The 15,127-nt window shown below is 52.7% G+C and overlaps 1 protein-coding gene across 12 annotated transcripts in view; it reads right to left on the reverse strand.

The window, feature by feature from the left end:
* EIF4G1 (eukaryotic translation initiation factor 4 gamma 1) overlaps window positions 1-15,127 on the reverse strand; it is a 1,670,216-nt gene that overhangs the window by 313,214 nt on the left and 1,341,875 nt on the right. For all 12 annotated transcript variants that reach the window (XM_069618798.1, XM_069618805.1, XM_069618804.1 and 9 more), the window contains one exon: window positions 10,484-10,720. In XM_069618798.1, the coding sequence (XP_069474899.1) occupies window positions 10,484-10,720 (237 nt within the window). The remainder of the gene's footprint in view (window positions 1-10,483; window positions 10,721-15,127) is intronic.

A 15,127-nucleotide genomic window follows, 5' to 3' on the forward strand; every position in this document is an offset into this window, starting at 1 on the left:
ACCAGCCGTCGGTTTCGATCCTTCAGGGTTTTCTGGGAAAAACCTTTACATATTTCACACTGGTCTGCCGAGTGGTGAGGGTGGAGGCAATAAATACAGTCTAAATGGCCGTCCCCCTCGTAAACCTTCAATCCGCACGTGGCACATGGGCGAAATAGAGGTTTTCCCGACATTCCGAAAAAATTAAACTCACAGGAGTTCGACAATTCGAAAAATCTAGCAGGAGAGACTACGCGAGGAGATCCCACTATCTTTGGAGACGGTTGAAATCTGACGGGACCCGCGGGGGCGGGGCTTTTATACCGCTACGTCCTACGGGGCATGCGTGAACGGCCCCAGAGAGGACGTAGATGTGAATAGGACACACAAGTGTCGGAAGTTTTTTCCTATAGGAAACGACTATATATGTGTACCGAGGGTTCCCAGTCTGACGACGGGGAATATTCTAAGCATGTGAATCCATGAAAGATCCAATGCTGGAGAATAACTGATTGCCGTCCCAGAGTGGACAGGAGGCCGTCCTTATGCAAACTGGTTCCAGAGAATCGCCTGTCTGAAAGCCGCATCAGATCTAAAGCCGGCATCCAAACAGTAATGCTTGCAGAAAGCAGAGGAAGAGGTCCAAGTGGCCGCCCTGCTTATGACTTGCTAAGGGACGTGGCACCGGAAAGAGATGCCTTGGCCCCGACTGCGCGGGCATGCATGTTGGCCAGGTGCGGCTTGTGCTGGCCCTCGTATGCTTCCTTGATGGCACAGACCATACAGCGGGATATGGAGGCCTTAAGAGGCCTGATAGCCTGGGGTCAAGCCTCCGAACGTGACAAATAGAGCGTCCAACTTGCGGAAGCCCTTGGTTCTGTTCAAGAAGAATTTTAGGGCACGCCCGACATCCAGGCAGTGCAGCACTCTGTGCTACGTCCTTGGGATCGGGAAAGAACGTAGGAAGGACTATTTCTTTGTTCAAATGAAATGGAGATGGAACGTTGGGCAGAAATACAGGGTGCGTCTGCATGGCTACCTTGTCCTTGTGAAAGGTGGTATATGGTTCAGAGGTGACCAGTGGCTGGATCTCGGACTCTGCGAGCCGAGGTAAGAGCAACTAGTAAGGCCGTCTTGATGGGGACCAGCCTAATGCCCACGGACACCAGTGGCTCGAATGGTTTGTGTGCTAGGGTGCCCAAGACTATGTTAAGGTCCCACACAGGGTGTGGTCTCTTGACGGGCAAGTAGAGCTTAGTGAGACCAGACAGATGTTTGAGGGTAGGGTTGGAGGAGGAAAAAATGCCTTCCTCCGAGTTCCTGTAAGCCCAATGGCTGCAAGTTATGTACGGCAGGTGTCCAACTGTACGCCCGAATGAGCGAGGTGCGCCAAAAAGGAGAGCAAGTCGTCCAAATTATAGGCCAAGGGGCCAATTCCCTTGGAGTCTGCACAGTGGCAGAAACTGGTCCATTTGCTTTTGTACTGGGCCCTGGTGGCTTTGCTCCTGGCACCCTTTATGATCTCCAGATTGGCCTGTGAAAGGCTAAGGTGCCGATGCGTTACCTGCTCAGGTACCACGCTGTGAGGGCTATTTTCCCTGGCGCGGGGTGGATGATTCTGTCCCCCAGCTGCGCCAGAACATGTTCTGAGCCCGTCGGAAGGTGTATCGGGGGCACCTCCGAGAGGCTGAGTAGTTGCATAAACCATGGCCTGGCCGGTCACCATGGGGCCATCAGAATGATGCAGTCTCTGTGAGACTCCTTGATCTTGCAAATTACCCTGTGGATCATGGGAGTAGGCCAAAAGGCGTAGGCCTTCCTGTCGGTCCACTGGAGGGGACATGCATCGCCCAGACCCTGTCAGGATGCAAACTGAGTTGTTGTGCCAGGCAGCAAAGACATCCACTTGGGGATGACCCCACCTGTTAAAATCTCCTGAACAACAAGGTTGTTTAGCTGCCACTCGTAATTGTCCGCTCCCAGCCTGCTGAGCCTGTCCGCCTCCAGGTTGGATTCCCACGGGAGGTGGACTGCCGAGAGGAAATTGTCATTTTCCAGGGACCATTCCCACATGCTGATCGCCAGTATGCACAGAGGAGGGGATCTGGTGCCTCCCCGATTGTTGATGTAATACATGCTAGTCGAGTTGTCGGTCTGGATGAGGACAACCTTTCCCCTGAGAAGTGGTAGAAATGCTCCAAGCTCTAGCCAGATGGCGTTAACCTCCAACTAATTGATGTGGTATTCCTGCTCATGTCGCGTCCATGTGCTGTGGACCCAGAGATCGTCCAGGGTGGGTCCCCAGCCTCTAGCGAGGAGTCTGGTGATGGTGGCCTGCGGAGAGGGTGGCCGAAAGGGCTTGCCCGTCTATAGGTTGCAGTCCATGGACCACCAAGTTAGGTCCGGGTGGAGAGATGGAGGAAGGAACAAGTTACTTACCTGTAACTGCTGTTCTCCAGCATGGGTCTGGCATGGATTCACATGCTCATGAATATTCCCAGTCGTCAGGCTGGGAATCCTCGGTAAAGAAAAAACCAGTATCAGTTTCGTTTCTGATCTGTCTTTCGTAGTAGTAACCAATCACGGTCTCTGCGTCATACTGACCACAGCCAATGACGGCCCTCTACCTAAGCCCCGCCTCTGGCAGCCATCTTCAGATTTGGAAGCACGTGAAGTGGCAGTATGACCAAGTGAAGAGCCGCAGAGGGGTAGGCGGGAGGGTTCGCATGTGAATCCATGCCAGACCCATGCTGGAGAACAACAGTTACAGGTAAGTAACTTGTTCCTTCTCCAGCATGGGGTCTGGCATGGATTCACATGCTCATGAATAAAGAATACATAGCAGTACACACATGCACAACCACGGGAGGTGGCAAAGGCTCAACATTAAGCATTACATCAAACTCAACATTAAGCAATCTTACCTCCTCACCAGGCTCACCTCAGGCGAACAGGTTGCGCAGCACTGCTTGTCCGACCCTGGACTCCTCCCTGGAATCCCGATCGACGCAGTAGAATTTCGTGAAGGTGTGCGTCGACCTCCATGTCGCAGCCCTGCATATGTCCAGCAGGGGCACACCAGATAGGAACGCCGTGGTAGCTGCGATCGCTCTGGTGGAATGGGCTTTCGGGCGGCCAGGCAGCAGTCGGTTTGCCAACCGATGACAGTACATGATACAGCCGGAGAGCCATCTGGAAATGGAAGCCTTCGAGAGAGCCTTCCCCTGATTGACAGGTCCAAAGTTCACAAAGAGTTGTGACGTCTTCCGAAAACACTTCGTGCGGTCCACGTAGAACTTCAGCGCTCTAGCCACATCAAGCGAGTGCAAAGTCCTCTCAGCCGGCAACGAAGGCGACGGGAAAAACACAGGCAACACCAAGGGTTCGTTGAGGTGGAAGTCCGACGGCACCTTGGGCATGAAGGAGGGGTGCGTCCTGAGCACCACCCTCGTGTCGTGAAAAGTCAAGTATGGTGGCTTGCAAGATAGGGCCTGGATCTCTCCCACTCGTCGTGCGGAGGTGATGGCCACAAGAAACGCTGTTTTCCACGACAAAACCTTCAACGGAGCTGAGTGCAGAGGCTCGAACGGAGGTCCCATGAGCTTGGTCAGCACCACGTTGAGCTCCCACGCCGGGGCCGGAGCCTTCACTGACGGGAACGATCTGAACAGTCCCTTCATGAATTCTTTCACCAGACGATGAGACCACAAAGATGTCCGCCCCGTGGTTCTGGTGTATCGGGAGATCGCAGCAAGATGAATCTTGATGGACGCGTGCGCCAGCCCAGCCTTGGCCAGCGTCAGAAGGTACGGCAGTACCTGGGGAGGCGTAATCCGTAGAGGGTTAATCTTCTGTGCGTGGCACCAGACAGAGAACCTCTTCCATTTGTGTCCATAGCATTTAAGAGTTGAGGACGCCCTGGCCTTTGCAAGAACCTCTCTGCAGTCGGCCGGTATGTCGTATCCTCCAAACTAACGCTGCAGGAGCCAGGCCTGCAAGTTCAGCGGGTCGTGATGGAGGATGGCGCCTCCTTCACTGGAGAGAAGATCCGCGTCCGCTGGCACCTTGATTGACGGGGACGCTGACAAGTCCAGAAGGTCCGGGAACCAGATCTGCCTCGGCCACGCAGGTGCGACGAGGATCATCCTGCACCGCGACCTCTTGAGCTGGTTGATGAGCCGGATCAGCAATGGCAATGGAGGGAACGCGTATAAAAACAGGCTCTCCCAGGGGAACGAGAAAGCTTTGCCCATGCTCCTCGGCTGGGGAAACCTGCTGGCGAACCTCCGGCACTTGGAGTTCGTCGCCGTCACGAACAGAGCGATCTGGGGAGTGCCCCACCGTCGGAAGAGGCGGTCCACTAGATCCTGTCGTAGTTCCCACTCGTGACACGAGCACAGCTCTCTGCTGAGCGAGTCGGCGATGGTGTTTTTTTTATCCCTGCCAGATGAAACGGCACCAGAAACATCCCTTGGGCGACGGCCCAATGCCACAGATCCTGCGCCTCCTTGGACAGGGCTGGGGATCTGGTACCGCCTTGCTTCCTGATGTAGAACATGGTGATGGTGTTGTCGGTGAAGATCCTCACCACCTTGCCCTTGAGGGACGGAAGAAAGGACCCGAGGGCCCAAAACACTGCACAGAGCTCCAGGACGTTGATATGGAGGGACTTCTCCGTCTGAAGCCAAAGGCCTCTCGCATGCAGATTTTCGGTGCGCTCCCCACCCTTCCAGGGAGGCATCCGTGGTCACTGTCTCCTGGTGGCTGGGGGTCTGGAAGTCCATTCCCGCCGTCAGATGCGCGCGGGTGCCCCACCACCGGATCGCTCGTCGGAAACTCTCGTCGAGTGTGATCCTCTCCTCGAAGCTGCCCGTCGTCTGGATCCAGCGCGCGTCCAGGAATTCCTGCAACGGGCGCATCCGGAGCCTGCACAGGCGAATGAGATAAATGCAAGAAGACAATTCCGAGGAGGGACTTGATGGACCTCACCCTGGCCGCGTCCGCAACCAGCATCCGCTGCACCTTGCCCAAGATGGCCCTCGTCCTTTTCCGACAGAGAGGCCAGAAGTGACATTGTGTCGAGCTTCGCTCCCAGAAACAGCGCGTCTTGCGCGGGCACCAGGTGGGACTTGGCGTAGTTTATGGAGAATCCCAGGTCCATGAGTAGTTGGACGGTCCTTGCCGTGTGTTCCATGGCGAGCGCCTTCGTCTTTGCTCGGATGAGCCAGTCGTCCAGGTAGGGGTAGACGTGGATCCCCTCTTGGCGCAGCTGCACCGCCACCGGTGCGAGGCACTTGGTGAACACCCTGGGTGCCGACCTCAATCTGAAGGGAAGGGCTCTGAACTGGTAGTGACGCCCTTGGACCATAAACCTGAGAAACTTTCGGTGTCCCTTTAGGATGGGAATATGGAAGTAGGCATCCTCCAAATCCAACGACGACAGGAAATCGCCCTCCTCCAGTTGACTCAGGACGTGTTGGAGGGTGACCATCCGGAACTTCTGTGCCTTGATGAATTTGTTCAGTCGTCGTAGGTCCAGGATGGGACACCTTCCTCCCGTCGTCTTCTTCACGAGGAAGTATCTTGAGTAAACTCTGGAGCCCCGAAGCCTCTTTGGGACGAGCTCAATGGCGCCCTTATTGAGCCTCGCCTTTACCTCCAAGAGAAGTTGAGGAACGTGATGTTCTTTCCTGGCCACAGGGGGGACGCGCGGGCACCTCTTTAGAAACTCGAGCGCGTGACCCTGAGCTAGGGCGTCCAGCACACATCGGTCGGTGGAGATGGACTCCCACACGCTGACGAAGCTCGCCAGCCGGCCTCCCACCGGGGTGCTTAGGTGGGGGCCCGACCCCACGGCCGGTTCAGTCCTGCTTCGACGAGGCTTTGCCGCCTTGTCCTCCTTGGCAACGACGGCGGGGTCCGCCTGACTTGCCTCGTCCCCTGTAAGCTTCCTGTAACGACTAACGGGCCGCTTGACGGTAGGTGGAAAATCCGCCGCTGGAACCTTTGGAGGCACCCTGTTTGCCTCCGCCGCTCCGAAAGGGGGCCGTCGTTGCTGGAGAACCCCAAGAGCCCGGGCCGTCTCCGTGTCCGCCTTGATGGCTTAAAGGGAATCGTCCGCTGTTTTCCCAAACAGGTTGTTTCCATCGAACGGCATGTCCAAGACTCTGGTCTGCACGTCCTGACGGAAGTCAGTAGCCTTGAGCCATCCACGCTGCCTAAGGCACACGCCGTTGCCCAACTGGTGAAATCCAGTGTCAGCCATGTCCGTCGCAATCGTAATGGCGTGGTCCGAAGCCACCTCTCCTTCCTGCAAGATCTCTAGGGCTTCCGCCCTCTTGTCTGGTAGGAAGTCCAGCAGGGGGCCCAGTTTGTACCACAACTCCCTGTCGTCGCGGGCTACGATAGCCAAGGCGTGGGCCGCCTTAATCGTCGTCGCTGCCGACGAGATGACTCTGCGTCCCATCGTGTCTAATTTCTTTCACTCGCCGTCCGGCGGGGAGGTTGATGTAGAGGCCGCCCCTTCCCCCGCTTTCTTCCTGGCCGCCGCTGAGACGACCGAGTCCGGGGTCGGCTGTGCCCAAAGGCACAAGGGGGCCGCGTCCGGGACCCGGTACTTCTTGTACCGATCCCTTCTAGCCGTCGTCATGGATGGGTTCTTGAGGAGGGTGAGGCCCTCATCCCAAATATCGTCTAGTAGAGGTACAGCGAGGACCGTCTTCCTCTTGGTCTCGCGCCGTTGATAAAGGAAACCTTCCTTCTCTTCTGGGCAGAGCTGGAAAAGCTTGGATGCCCTGGCGATCATGGAGTGAAACGATCCAATCTCGTCGGGCGGGGAAGCCCGGGTGGGAGGTGACGACGGGAGATCCTCCTCGTAAACCTCATCGTCTGTACCCGTCGCGGCCGTGTCAGTCTCCATATCATCCCCACGTGTCGTGGACGGAAGGCTGAACAGGGCGCGCGATGGCTGAAAAGGAGGTGGAGGGTGAATCCTTCTTCTCTTAGGGGGGAGCGCTCCCAGAAGGGCCTGGCTCCGGGTCCCCCGTCGGAAGCGGTTCCTCCGTTGGTGGCAACGGCAGTCTCATCCTCATCTCCGAGCATAAGGACTGTATAGCCAACAAAATGGCCGCCGAGTTGTCTTGCGGCACTGGTTGAGGGTGATCCGACGGGCGATCAGGAGCCCCGTCGGCATCCTCGACGCCCTCGTCGTCTTCCACGTCGGGGCCCCCCCACCGATAGGATGGCCTTCTTAGACGCCAGAGCCGTGGCCTAAGACTTCGATCAGCTCCTCCTCAGAGGCTGAGGCCGAGTCGACGACATCCTGCCCCCCATTTTTCTTCTCCGGAGGTTTCACGGGGGTCCTGTCGATGGGCACGAAAGAGGACTCCCTCCGCGGTGGCAGGGAGATTCTGGGCCTCGGGGTCGCCACCACTTTTGTAGCCTCCACAGGCTGAGCCAGGGCCGCCGCGACTGTCTCGATAGAGGCCTTTGCCGGATGGATCAAGGCTTTCACCACCTTAGGTGCGCTCAACGCCTTGGGGGGGGAAGGTCACCACCTCGCTCCCCCTCCGATGGGGCCTTAGGGCACGACCGGGGTCTCTCCAGGAGTTTCGCCGGGTGCTCGGCCTTCCTCTTACCCGAGCCAGAGCGTTGGCTCGTGGTTAATGGCGCCGGGGAGGATGCGCCCTGCCTGGCGCCCATAGAGCCCGACCGTTTGGCGCTCCCGGTGCCAGCGGACTCGCGGTGCTTGGCCTTCTGTTGGACCCCCGTCGCTGGGGCGCCCTTAAAGGTCTTAGAAGACCGCTCGGACTTCTTCTTCTCGCCTGACGGGCTCTTTCCTTCCAGCCAGTTGGCGAGACGTTGATGGCGGTCCTTCATGGTCCGCTCCGACATATTGCCGCAAAACGCACATTCCTTCTCCACGTGCGTCTTGTCCTCATGTAGGCAGTAAAGGCAAAGGGAGTGTTCGTCCTCCTTAAAGACATTCTGAAGCTGGCATCCAGGGCAGACCCTGAACAGCTTACCCGGCGTTGAGCTTCCCTTCTCCTGGGCCATGTTCGAGATGGGCCTGACTGGAGTCCTCCAAAAGCGTGGCTCGACGAAATCTTCACCCTTGAGGGGCGTAGACGAATCCGACACGGGTCCCCGTTGATCGGATGAAGAAACGGTGGAGCTTGAGGCTCTTTTGACCGAAAAAAGAGAAATTTTTCTGAGAAAAAACGTGAAAAATAGCACTAACGCTCGAGAGCAATAGCACAAGAATCCCAACACTTGAACGTAAAATCTGAAGATGGCTGCCAGAGGCGGGGCTTAGGTAGAGGGCAGTCATTGGCTGTGGTCAGTATGACACAGAGATCAGCGATTGGTTACTACTACGAAAGACAGATCAGAAACGAAACTGATACTGATTTTTTCTTTACCGAGGATTCCCAGCCTGACGACGGGGAATATTCATGAGCATGTGAATCCATGCCAGACCCCATGCTGGAGAACCCTCCATACGTGCGACCCTTTTCCGAGCGCTGCTGAGATTGGGTATACGATTTTGGCGTTCTAAGAATGGATAAAGACTTTGCCGTTTGTGAGTTGTTGTTCTTGTCCAGCTCTCCATCCGTAGAGGAGTGGAAGAGCCCCCCTCCCAACCCCCATCGAATGGTAGATCTAGAATGCGCTCCTGGACATCCAGTTTGAATTTCGTTGGCCGGAGTCAGGCTGTTCTCCTCATGTCTGTGGCGATACAGATGGCATGGCCTGATATATCAATATGAGCCACTGTGGATTCCAGGTCATGCGCTACGAGCTTGGCTTCTGCTAGCCCCGCCTTAAAGTGCGATTGGCACTGGGTGAGGAGTTCTATGTGGAATATGCGTTGGCCTGACACAGGTGCAAGGAGGCGGAGTAGATCATCTTGCCGTACGCCTCCAAGATCATCATCTCCTTGCCTAGCAGCGCTGCAGAGGAGGCGGCTGAGGACGACTGAGGCTTGGAGTATAGTGATGCCGCAGCAATCAACGAGGAGTGTGGCTGAGGGTGGGTCGAGAGCAATAGTGTGCCCCCTCCATCTGCCTGTACTTGGCGTCCAGGCGTTGATTGACAGGCTGGACCGAGTGGGGCTTGAGCAACCGTTCTTGGCCAGGGCGAATACATTGGTTTGCAGTGGAATCCCCATGTTGGCAGAGTGGCGTTTCGTGAGGACTTCAGCCAGAACTCCCACTGCTGGCTGTTCGACCTCTGGTTGGAGGAGGCCCAGGTATTCCGCCAGGCCAGCAAGACGTTCATGGAAGGCCCTGGCTGAGGATGGCGTGTCCGGATCCTCGTCCTTAGCCTGCAGATCAGGAGGATCTTGTGGAGTAGAATATGGCGCCGGAGGCTGGGGTACAGGGACCGCAGCTGGAGGCGGCAGAGGCTGCAGAGTTGGCTGTGGAGCCGGAGAAGACGGCTGCACTTGGGCCAGGGGGCCCGATGGAGGAGTCTGTGGTGCCTGTAGCATGGCAGGGAGGACTTTCCCCCGACTGCATCTTTGATTATACCCCCCCCAATCTGAGACCACCAAGTGCCATACTTAGATGGAATCATGTATGTTAGCAATTGCATTTTTGGACGGAGCTATGGACGTTGGCATGCGCAGAGCCCGGACAGAGTTGTGAATGATGGCAGATGGCACGCCTAGACGTAGTTGCGAGTGTTGGCATGTATCGCTTGAATGAGGGGGATGTGAGCGATAGCGCAAGCAGCTGGGTTGGATTGTGAATGACGACCATTGCCAAATCTGATTAGCGTAGCAGTTGTTGAGGGATGTAGGAATGCCATCGAGGCCAAATTTAGATGGAATCGTGAATACCAGCTAGTCACGTATATAGACCTGTTCCAAAGGTGGGCAGGGGCCAAATTTGGGCACAGTTCTGAATATTGGCAAGCGTCATTTATGGAAGGGATAGTGAATATCGGCTGGTGCCGGAGCTAGATCGACATGCAGTTATGTTTGCGCGCCACACCTAGAAAAACGTGGAAAGGCAGCACATTGCTTCTAGATAGCGATGCCAATAACCAATCCACTAACAATTTCCCCCCTCCGCCTACACCTCTTAAACTCTAACCAAACACAACCACAGCCCTATACCACAACAAACCACACAAAAGTCACTACACCAAAACAATCATCACAGAATCGCACAGCACGTCTACCCACCGGAAAGCAAACTGTTAACTGTGTTAAGGCTGCCAACAGCACATCACTGCTCTCTTGCACTTTTCCAGCTTACTCCCACTAACTCATTCCCACCTCCCCTTTTCAGAGCCGCCATAGGACCACTCAGGTGGTGATAGTGAGCGGTACAAATATCCTTTAACATTACCAGTGTACCATAGAAGGCAATGGGAGGAAAGCGGCTAAATGAAAATCTTTGCTAACAACCCAAAACACTATGTAGTGATCAGAAATGCTCAAAGCAAAGATCTGGAATATGTTGGAAGTGGTGACTACACACTGGACAAACGAAAATACCTTGGCCTTCTCGAAATCCAGGTCCTTGCCAATGGTAGACAGTAGTCGGCAGAGGCACTCTAACGACTCCTCATCATGATTCTTTAGAAGCTTAACAACGCAGTCATGCATGATGGCCTCGGTCAACATCTTCAGCTTGAACAGCTCCCCGATGAATTTGATGTTACCCAATGACCGTCTCCTGGCCTGGTCTCGGGCCAGCTCCAACTCATCATTAAGGCGTGTCTTCTCCTCAGGCTGTAAAGAAAAACATGAAAACTTACTTAATTACTCCTGCAAGGGATGAGAACATTACAGGCACCTTTCACAGTTAAGACTACAATGATACTCGGCAGGTACATTTCCCAACTGGTAAATCTAAAGTTCGGTCATATCATCGACTGTTTTTTTAACTGGTGTTTTTCAGAAATATTTTTGCTGAAAAAACTCAAATTGTTTTTTATTTGGGGTGGGGGTATTTCCCCCCACCTATTTCTTTTACTGTTCCACCCCCCCCCCCAAACATTTCAATATGTTTTTTCGGCAAACATTTTTCAGAAAAACACCAGCCAAAAAAAGTACTGTTGATGAGTGGACGTCATACCAAATCTATGACAGCTTAGCTGTCATTTATTTGCCTGTGTTAAGGAACAGAGTCTTGAAATTGATACATGAGAATACTGGTGAGCTTTCAGCACGTGAGGAGATGTGAAGGATAATTCACCAGTTGACTTCCTAAACCTAGGAAAGTGTGTTATCCTCCAAAGTATCACCAATGGTACCTGTGGTCAGGGATGGAAGATCAGTTCTTAATAGGGGTTGTAAGGGACATGCATTACTTACCGTAATAGCATTTTTGATGATTGTATCTGCTTAGATTCACATGCTGTACATATGGTCCGACACCCAGTGGTAACCGCAGAGTATTGCATCTCGTCTTTCAAGGGGACGTCGGTATAGGTGCGTTAGTAACACTATCCCTAACGTGACGTGTAGTGTACCCAAAATCTCTTACGCGCCGAGGTCCCTCAGATTATATTTTTTCTGCCATGAGGGAGCCCAAGGCTAACGTGAGGGAGTACATAAAAGGGAGAAAGTGTCAGGTTTCCTTCCCTTATTCAGGCTATTTTCCCTTATTCAAGTTTCTTTCCCATTATTTCTCTTTTATTATCCTTTTTAGATTAGCCTTGTGTGGGTGGGAAGTTTCCTATTGTAGTTGGTTTGGCCTTAACTTCCTGATTCAGAATCCTGGTTCTGACCCAAGGCAAAATGGAGTTTCACAGTGACAGCTCTGATTGGTTGCAAAACACTGCTGAACAACAATGAACATTCTAAACTGTCACTCTTTGCCTTTCATCATCTAAACCCCAGCTGAGAGGACGTGTTTAGTGGCTGCTCCTGCTTTAGACTTGGGCCTGGTGAATTTACCCTTCAGGCGTTAGCAGTTGAGCGGCTACTTTCTTGGGGGTTTCAGGAGAAGCTATCTGCTGTCAGGAATTCGTTTTGAAGACAGGAAACTCTGAAGATCTTAAAGAAATTGTTCTGGAGATAAGTGACTTTGTTTTAACTGCAGCTCTTTTTATCTTAATGACATTTAAGTGAGAACTCGTAAAATTGAACCTTTGAATTTATATTTTTGAACTTTGAGTGCACTTGAACGCTATTTAAAAAAAAACGCGTACTACGTGTAATCTGAAACTTACCGTTGAACTTTTGCGCGTGCGATTTGTAGCGCGTGTGTGTTTCCAGCGCGTGTGCTTCCTGGCGCGAGAATCTGTTCTACACGTGAGAAAAGTCTATAGCGCGTGTGTTTTCCAGCGCGTGTAATTCCTAGCGGGAGAATCGGCTCTCCGCGTGAGAACTCTGTAGCGCGTGTGTGTTTCCACCGCGTGTGCTTCCTGGCGCGAGAATCTGTTCTCCGCGTGAGAACTCTGTAGCGCGTGTGTTTTCAAGCGCATGTGCTTCAGCGCGAGAACTCAATTGCGCGTGTTTTTTAACGCGCGTACTCGACCGCGTGTGAACTCTTTAGCGCGTGGGTTATAAGGCGCGTGTGAATAGATGCGGAAATTCATCAGCGGGGAGTTTTCAAGTGCGTGTGTTATCTGCGCGTGAATTCTGCTTCGTGTGTTTTTACAAGCGCGTGTGTTTTTTGCGCGTGGATTTTTCTTACAGTGCGCGTGTTCTTCAACGCAGGAAGTTTTTAACGTGCAAATCTTCTGTATTGAGATTATCCGCGTGTGTGTTTTGCACGTGTTACTTCAAGAATTCACAAACTTTATTGAATTGTAAAAAGTTTGAAAACAAAAGAAGTTTGAAAGAAAAAGAAAGAAAAAATAAAGACTATTTAACTGGACAACTAGTGAATTTTGGAAAAAAGGCAACGAGCAAAACTTTCCAGATTTACTCAAAGAAGTTGCTGTGAATTTCAAGAGTCTCAGGTAAGAGAGATTTTCAGCTTCTTTACAAGCTTCTCAGAAATTTCAAGAGAAGAACCAGGTATGATTCTTAATTATTAGTTAAGGATTTAAAGTATTTCCCACTCTTAAGGTTAAGTAATAAAAGTATTTGTATCTGCTTTTCTTATATCCTCTGCAGGTTCAGCTTTGGTTAGCTTTGAAGCAGTCAGCCTGGTGTTGTTTTGTTATCCACTTCCCCCTTTCCCTTTGGGGTTTAGTTTGCAGAGCTGAATAGAAACCTAGTTCTGAGAATTACATTTCAGGGGGATTGTCGGGGGTTCAGCAGCTTCCGCGGACACAGGACCTCTCAGCCTGACAGAAAGTAGTAGGACTTCTATGTTCCTTCCACCCGAGTGAGGAGGAACGGTGGGCGCATGTGAATCTAAGCAGACAATCCTCAGAAGAACAAGTTACTTTCTTACCTGGTAACGTTCTTTCGATGGGATGGTCCGACGACGTATTCCATATCTATGACAGGTAATCACCACAGCTGTGCTGCTTCAGAAACTTTTTTCAGCGTCTGCGTCCTGCGTCGATGCGCCGTCGTCGAGGACCTCCTCCGACGTCATCCGGGATAAGTAGGACACACAACGCCCGTAGCCTCAGTTGTAGTTTCTCCCCCAGAACGTGTGACATTAGTCTACTGCCAGTCAGACACAAAGCCTTGCGGAACGTAAGCTGCAATCGCAAAAGAAATTCTGCAGCAGGGAAGGTAGGGAGGGAGCGATATGGAATACGTCGTCGGACCATCCCATCGAAAGACCGTTACCAGGTAAGAAAGTAACTTGTTCTTCGAGGGGATTGGGTCCTCCGACATATTCCATATCTATGACAGACTCCCAAAGCAGTACCAGAGCAAGGAGGAGGGAAAGAATTTAGAATCAAAATTTAGAATTGCCAATCAAATAGCAGAGCAAAGGCCCGCCTTGGCAAAGGCCAGATCCTGTCCTCGGATGGAATCGAGGGAATAGTGACGTACAAACGTATGTACTGAAGCCCAGGTGGCTGCATCACAGATGTTGGGAATAGGAACACCCCTCTGCAGGGCAGTAGATGCAGCCATACCCCTGGTAGAATGGGCCCGCAAGCCAGCGGGTCTTTACCCGCCAAGCGGTAACACTGAGAGATGGCCAAAATAATCCAGCGAGACAAAGTCTGTTTCGTCACAGCTTGTCCCAAACGCTTTCCAGCGTAACCAATAAAGAGTTGATCGTCCACTCTGACCCGGGACATGCGTGAAACATAAAAGCTTAAAGCTCTCCTTGGATCAAGCTATGGAGCCTCTCCTCTTCCTTACCAGGATGTGGAGGAGGATAGAACGCCGGAAGAAAAACCTTCTGGCTCAAATGAAATTCCGAAACCACCTTCGGAAGAAAAAAAGGACGAACTCCAAGGACAACCCTGTCCTTGTGAAATACAGTGAAGGGTGGCTTAACTGAAAGTGCCTGTAACTCGCTCACTCTACGAGCGGAAGTAACCACAACTAAAAACAGTTTTCAGAGTTAACAGCCTCAAAGGGCAAGAATGTAAAGGCTCAAACGGAGCACCCATAAGAAACTTAAGAACAAGGTTTAAATCCCAACCGGGCACCAGGAAAGGTAACGGCGGGAACACATTAGTGAGCCCTTTCAGAAACTGTGAAATTAAAAGGGATTTTAAAGTAGAAACACTCTTTAGACGAGCGCTTAAAGATGGACAGCGCCGCCAGGTACCCTTTAATGGTACCCACTTGCAAGCCCCTGTGGTCCAAAGAAAGTAAAAAGGACAGAACCATGGGGATGTCACATGCAAAAGGATCCACATTCTGAACTCTGCACCAGTCACAGAACTTACGCCAACGGCACAGAGACTTTGTTGCTGGCCATCGGGCCGAGAGCAACACCTCCATCACGTCTTCAGGGAGGTCCCAATCCTTATACCTCAACCTTTCAGAAGCCAAGCGTGAAGGTTGAGGGATCTGACCTCTGGATGGAGAACCTGACCCCCCCTCCCGTGAGAGCAGATCGTCTCGATAGGGAAGACGATGTGGAGGACAGATGGACAAGCCGAGAAGGTCTGGGTACCACTTCCTCCGAGCCCACGCCGGAGCAATGAGGATCATACGGGAACCGAACCTCCGTAACCTCTGCAGCACTTGCGGGATGACGGGGACTGGAGGAAACGCATACAGAGGTGGGAATGACCACTCCACCACAAACGCGTCTCCTAA

Source organism: Ambystoma mexicanum, chromosome 10 (genome assembly GCF_040938575.1).
Source record: "Ambystoma mexicanum isolate Mex_15411 chromosome 10, UKY_AmexF1_1, whole genome shotgun sequence".
Taxonomy (NCBI): Eukaryota; Metazoa; Chordata; class Amphibia; order Caudata; family Ambystomatidae; genus Ambystoma; species Ambystoma mexicanum.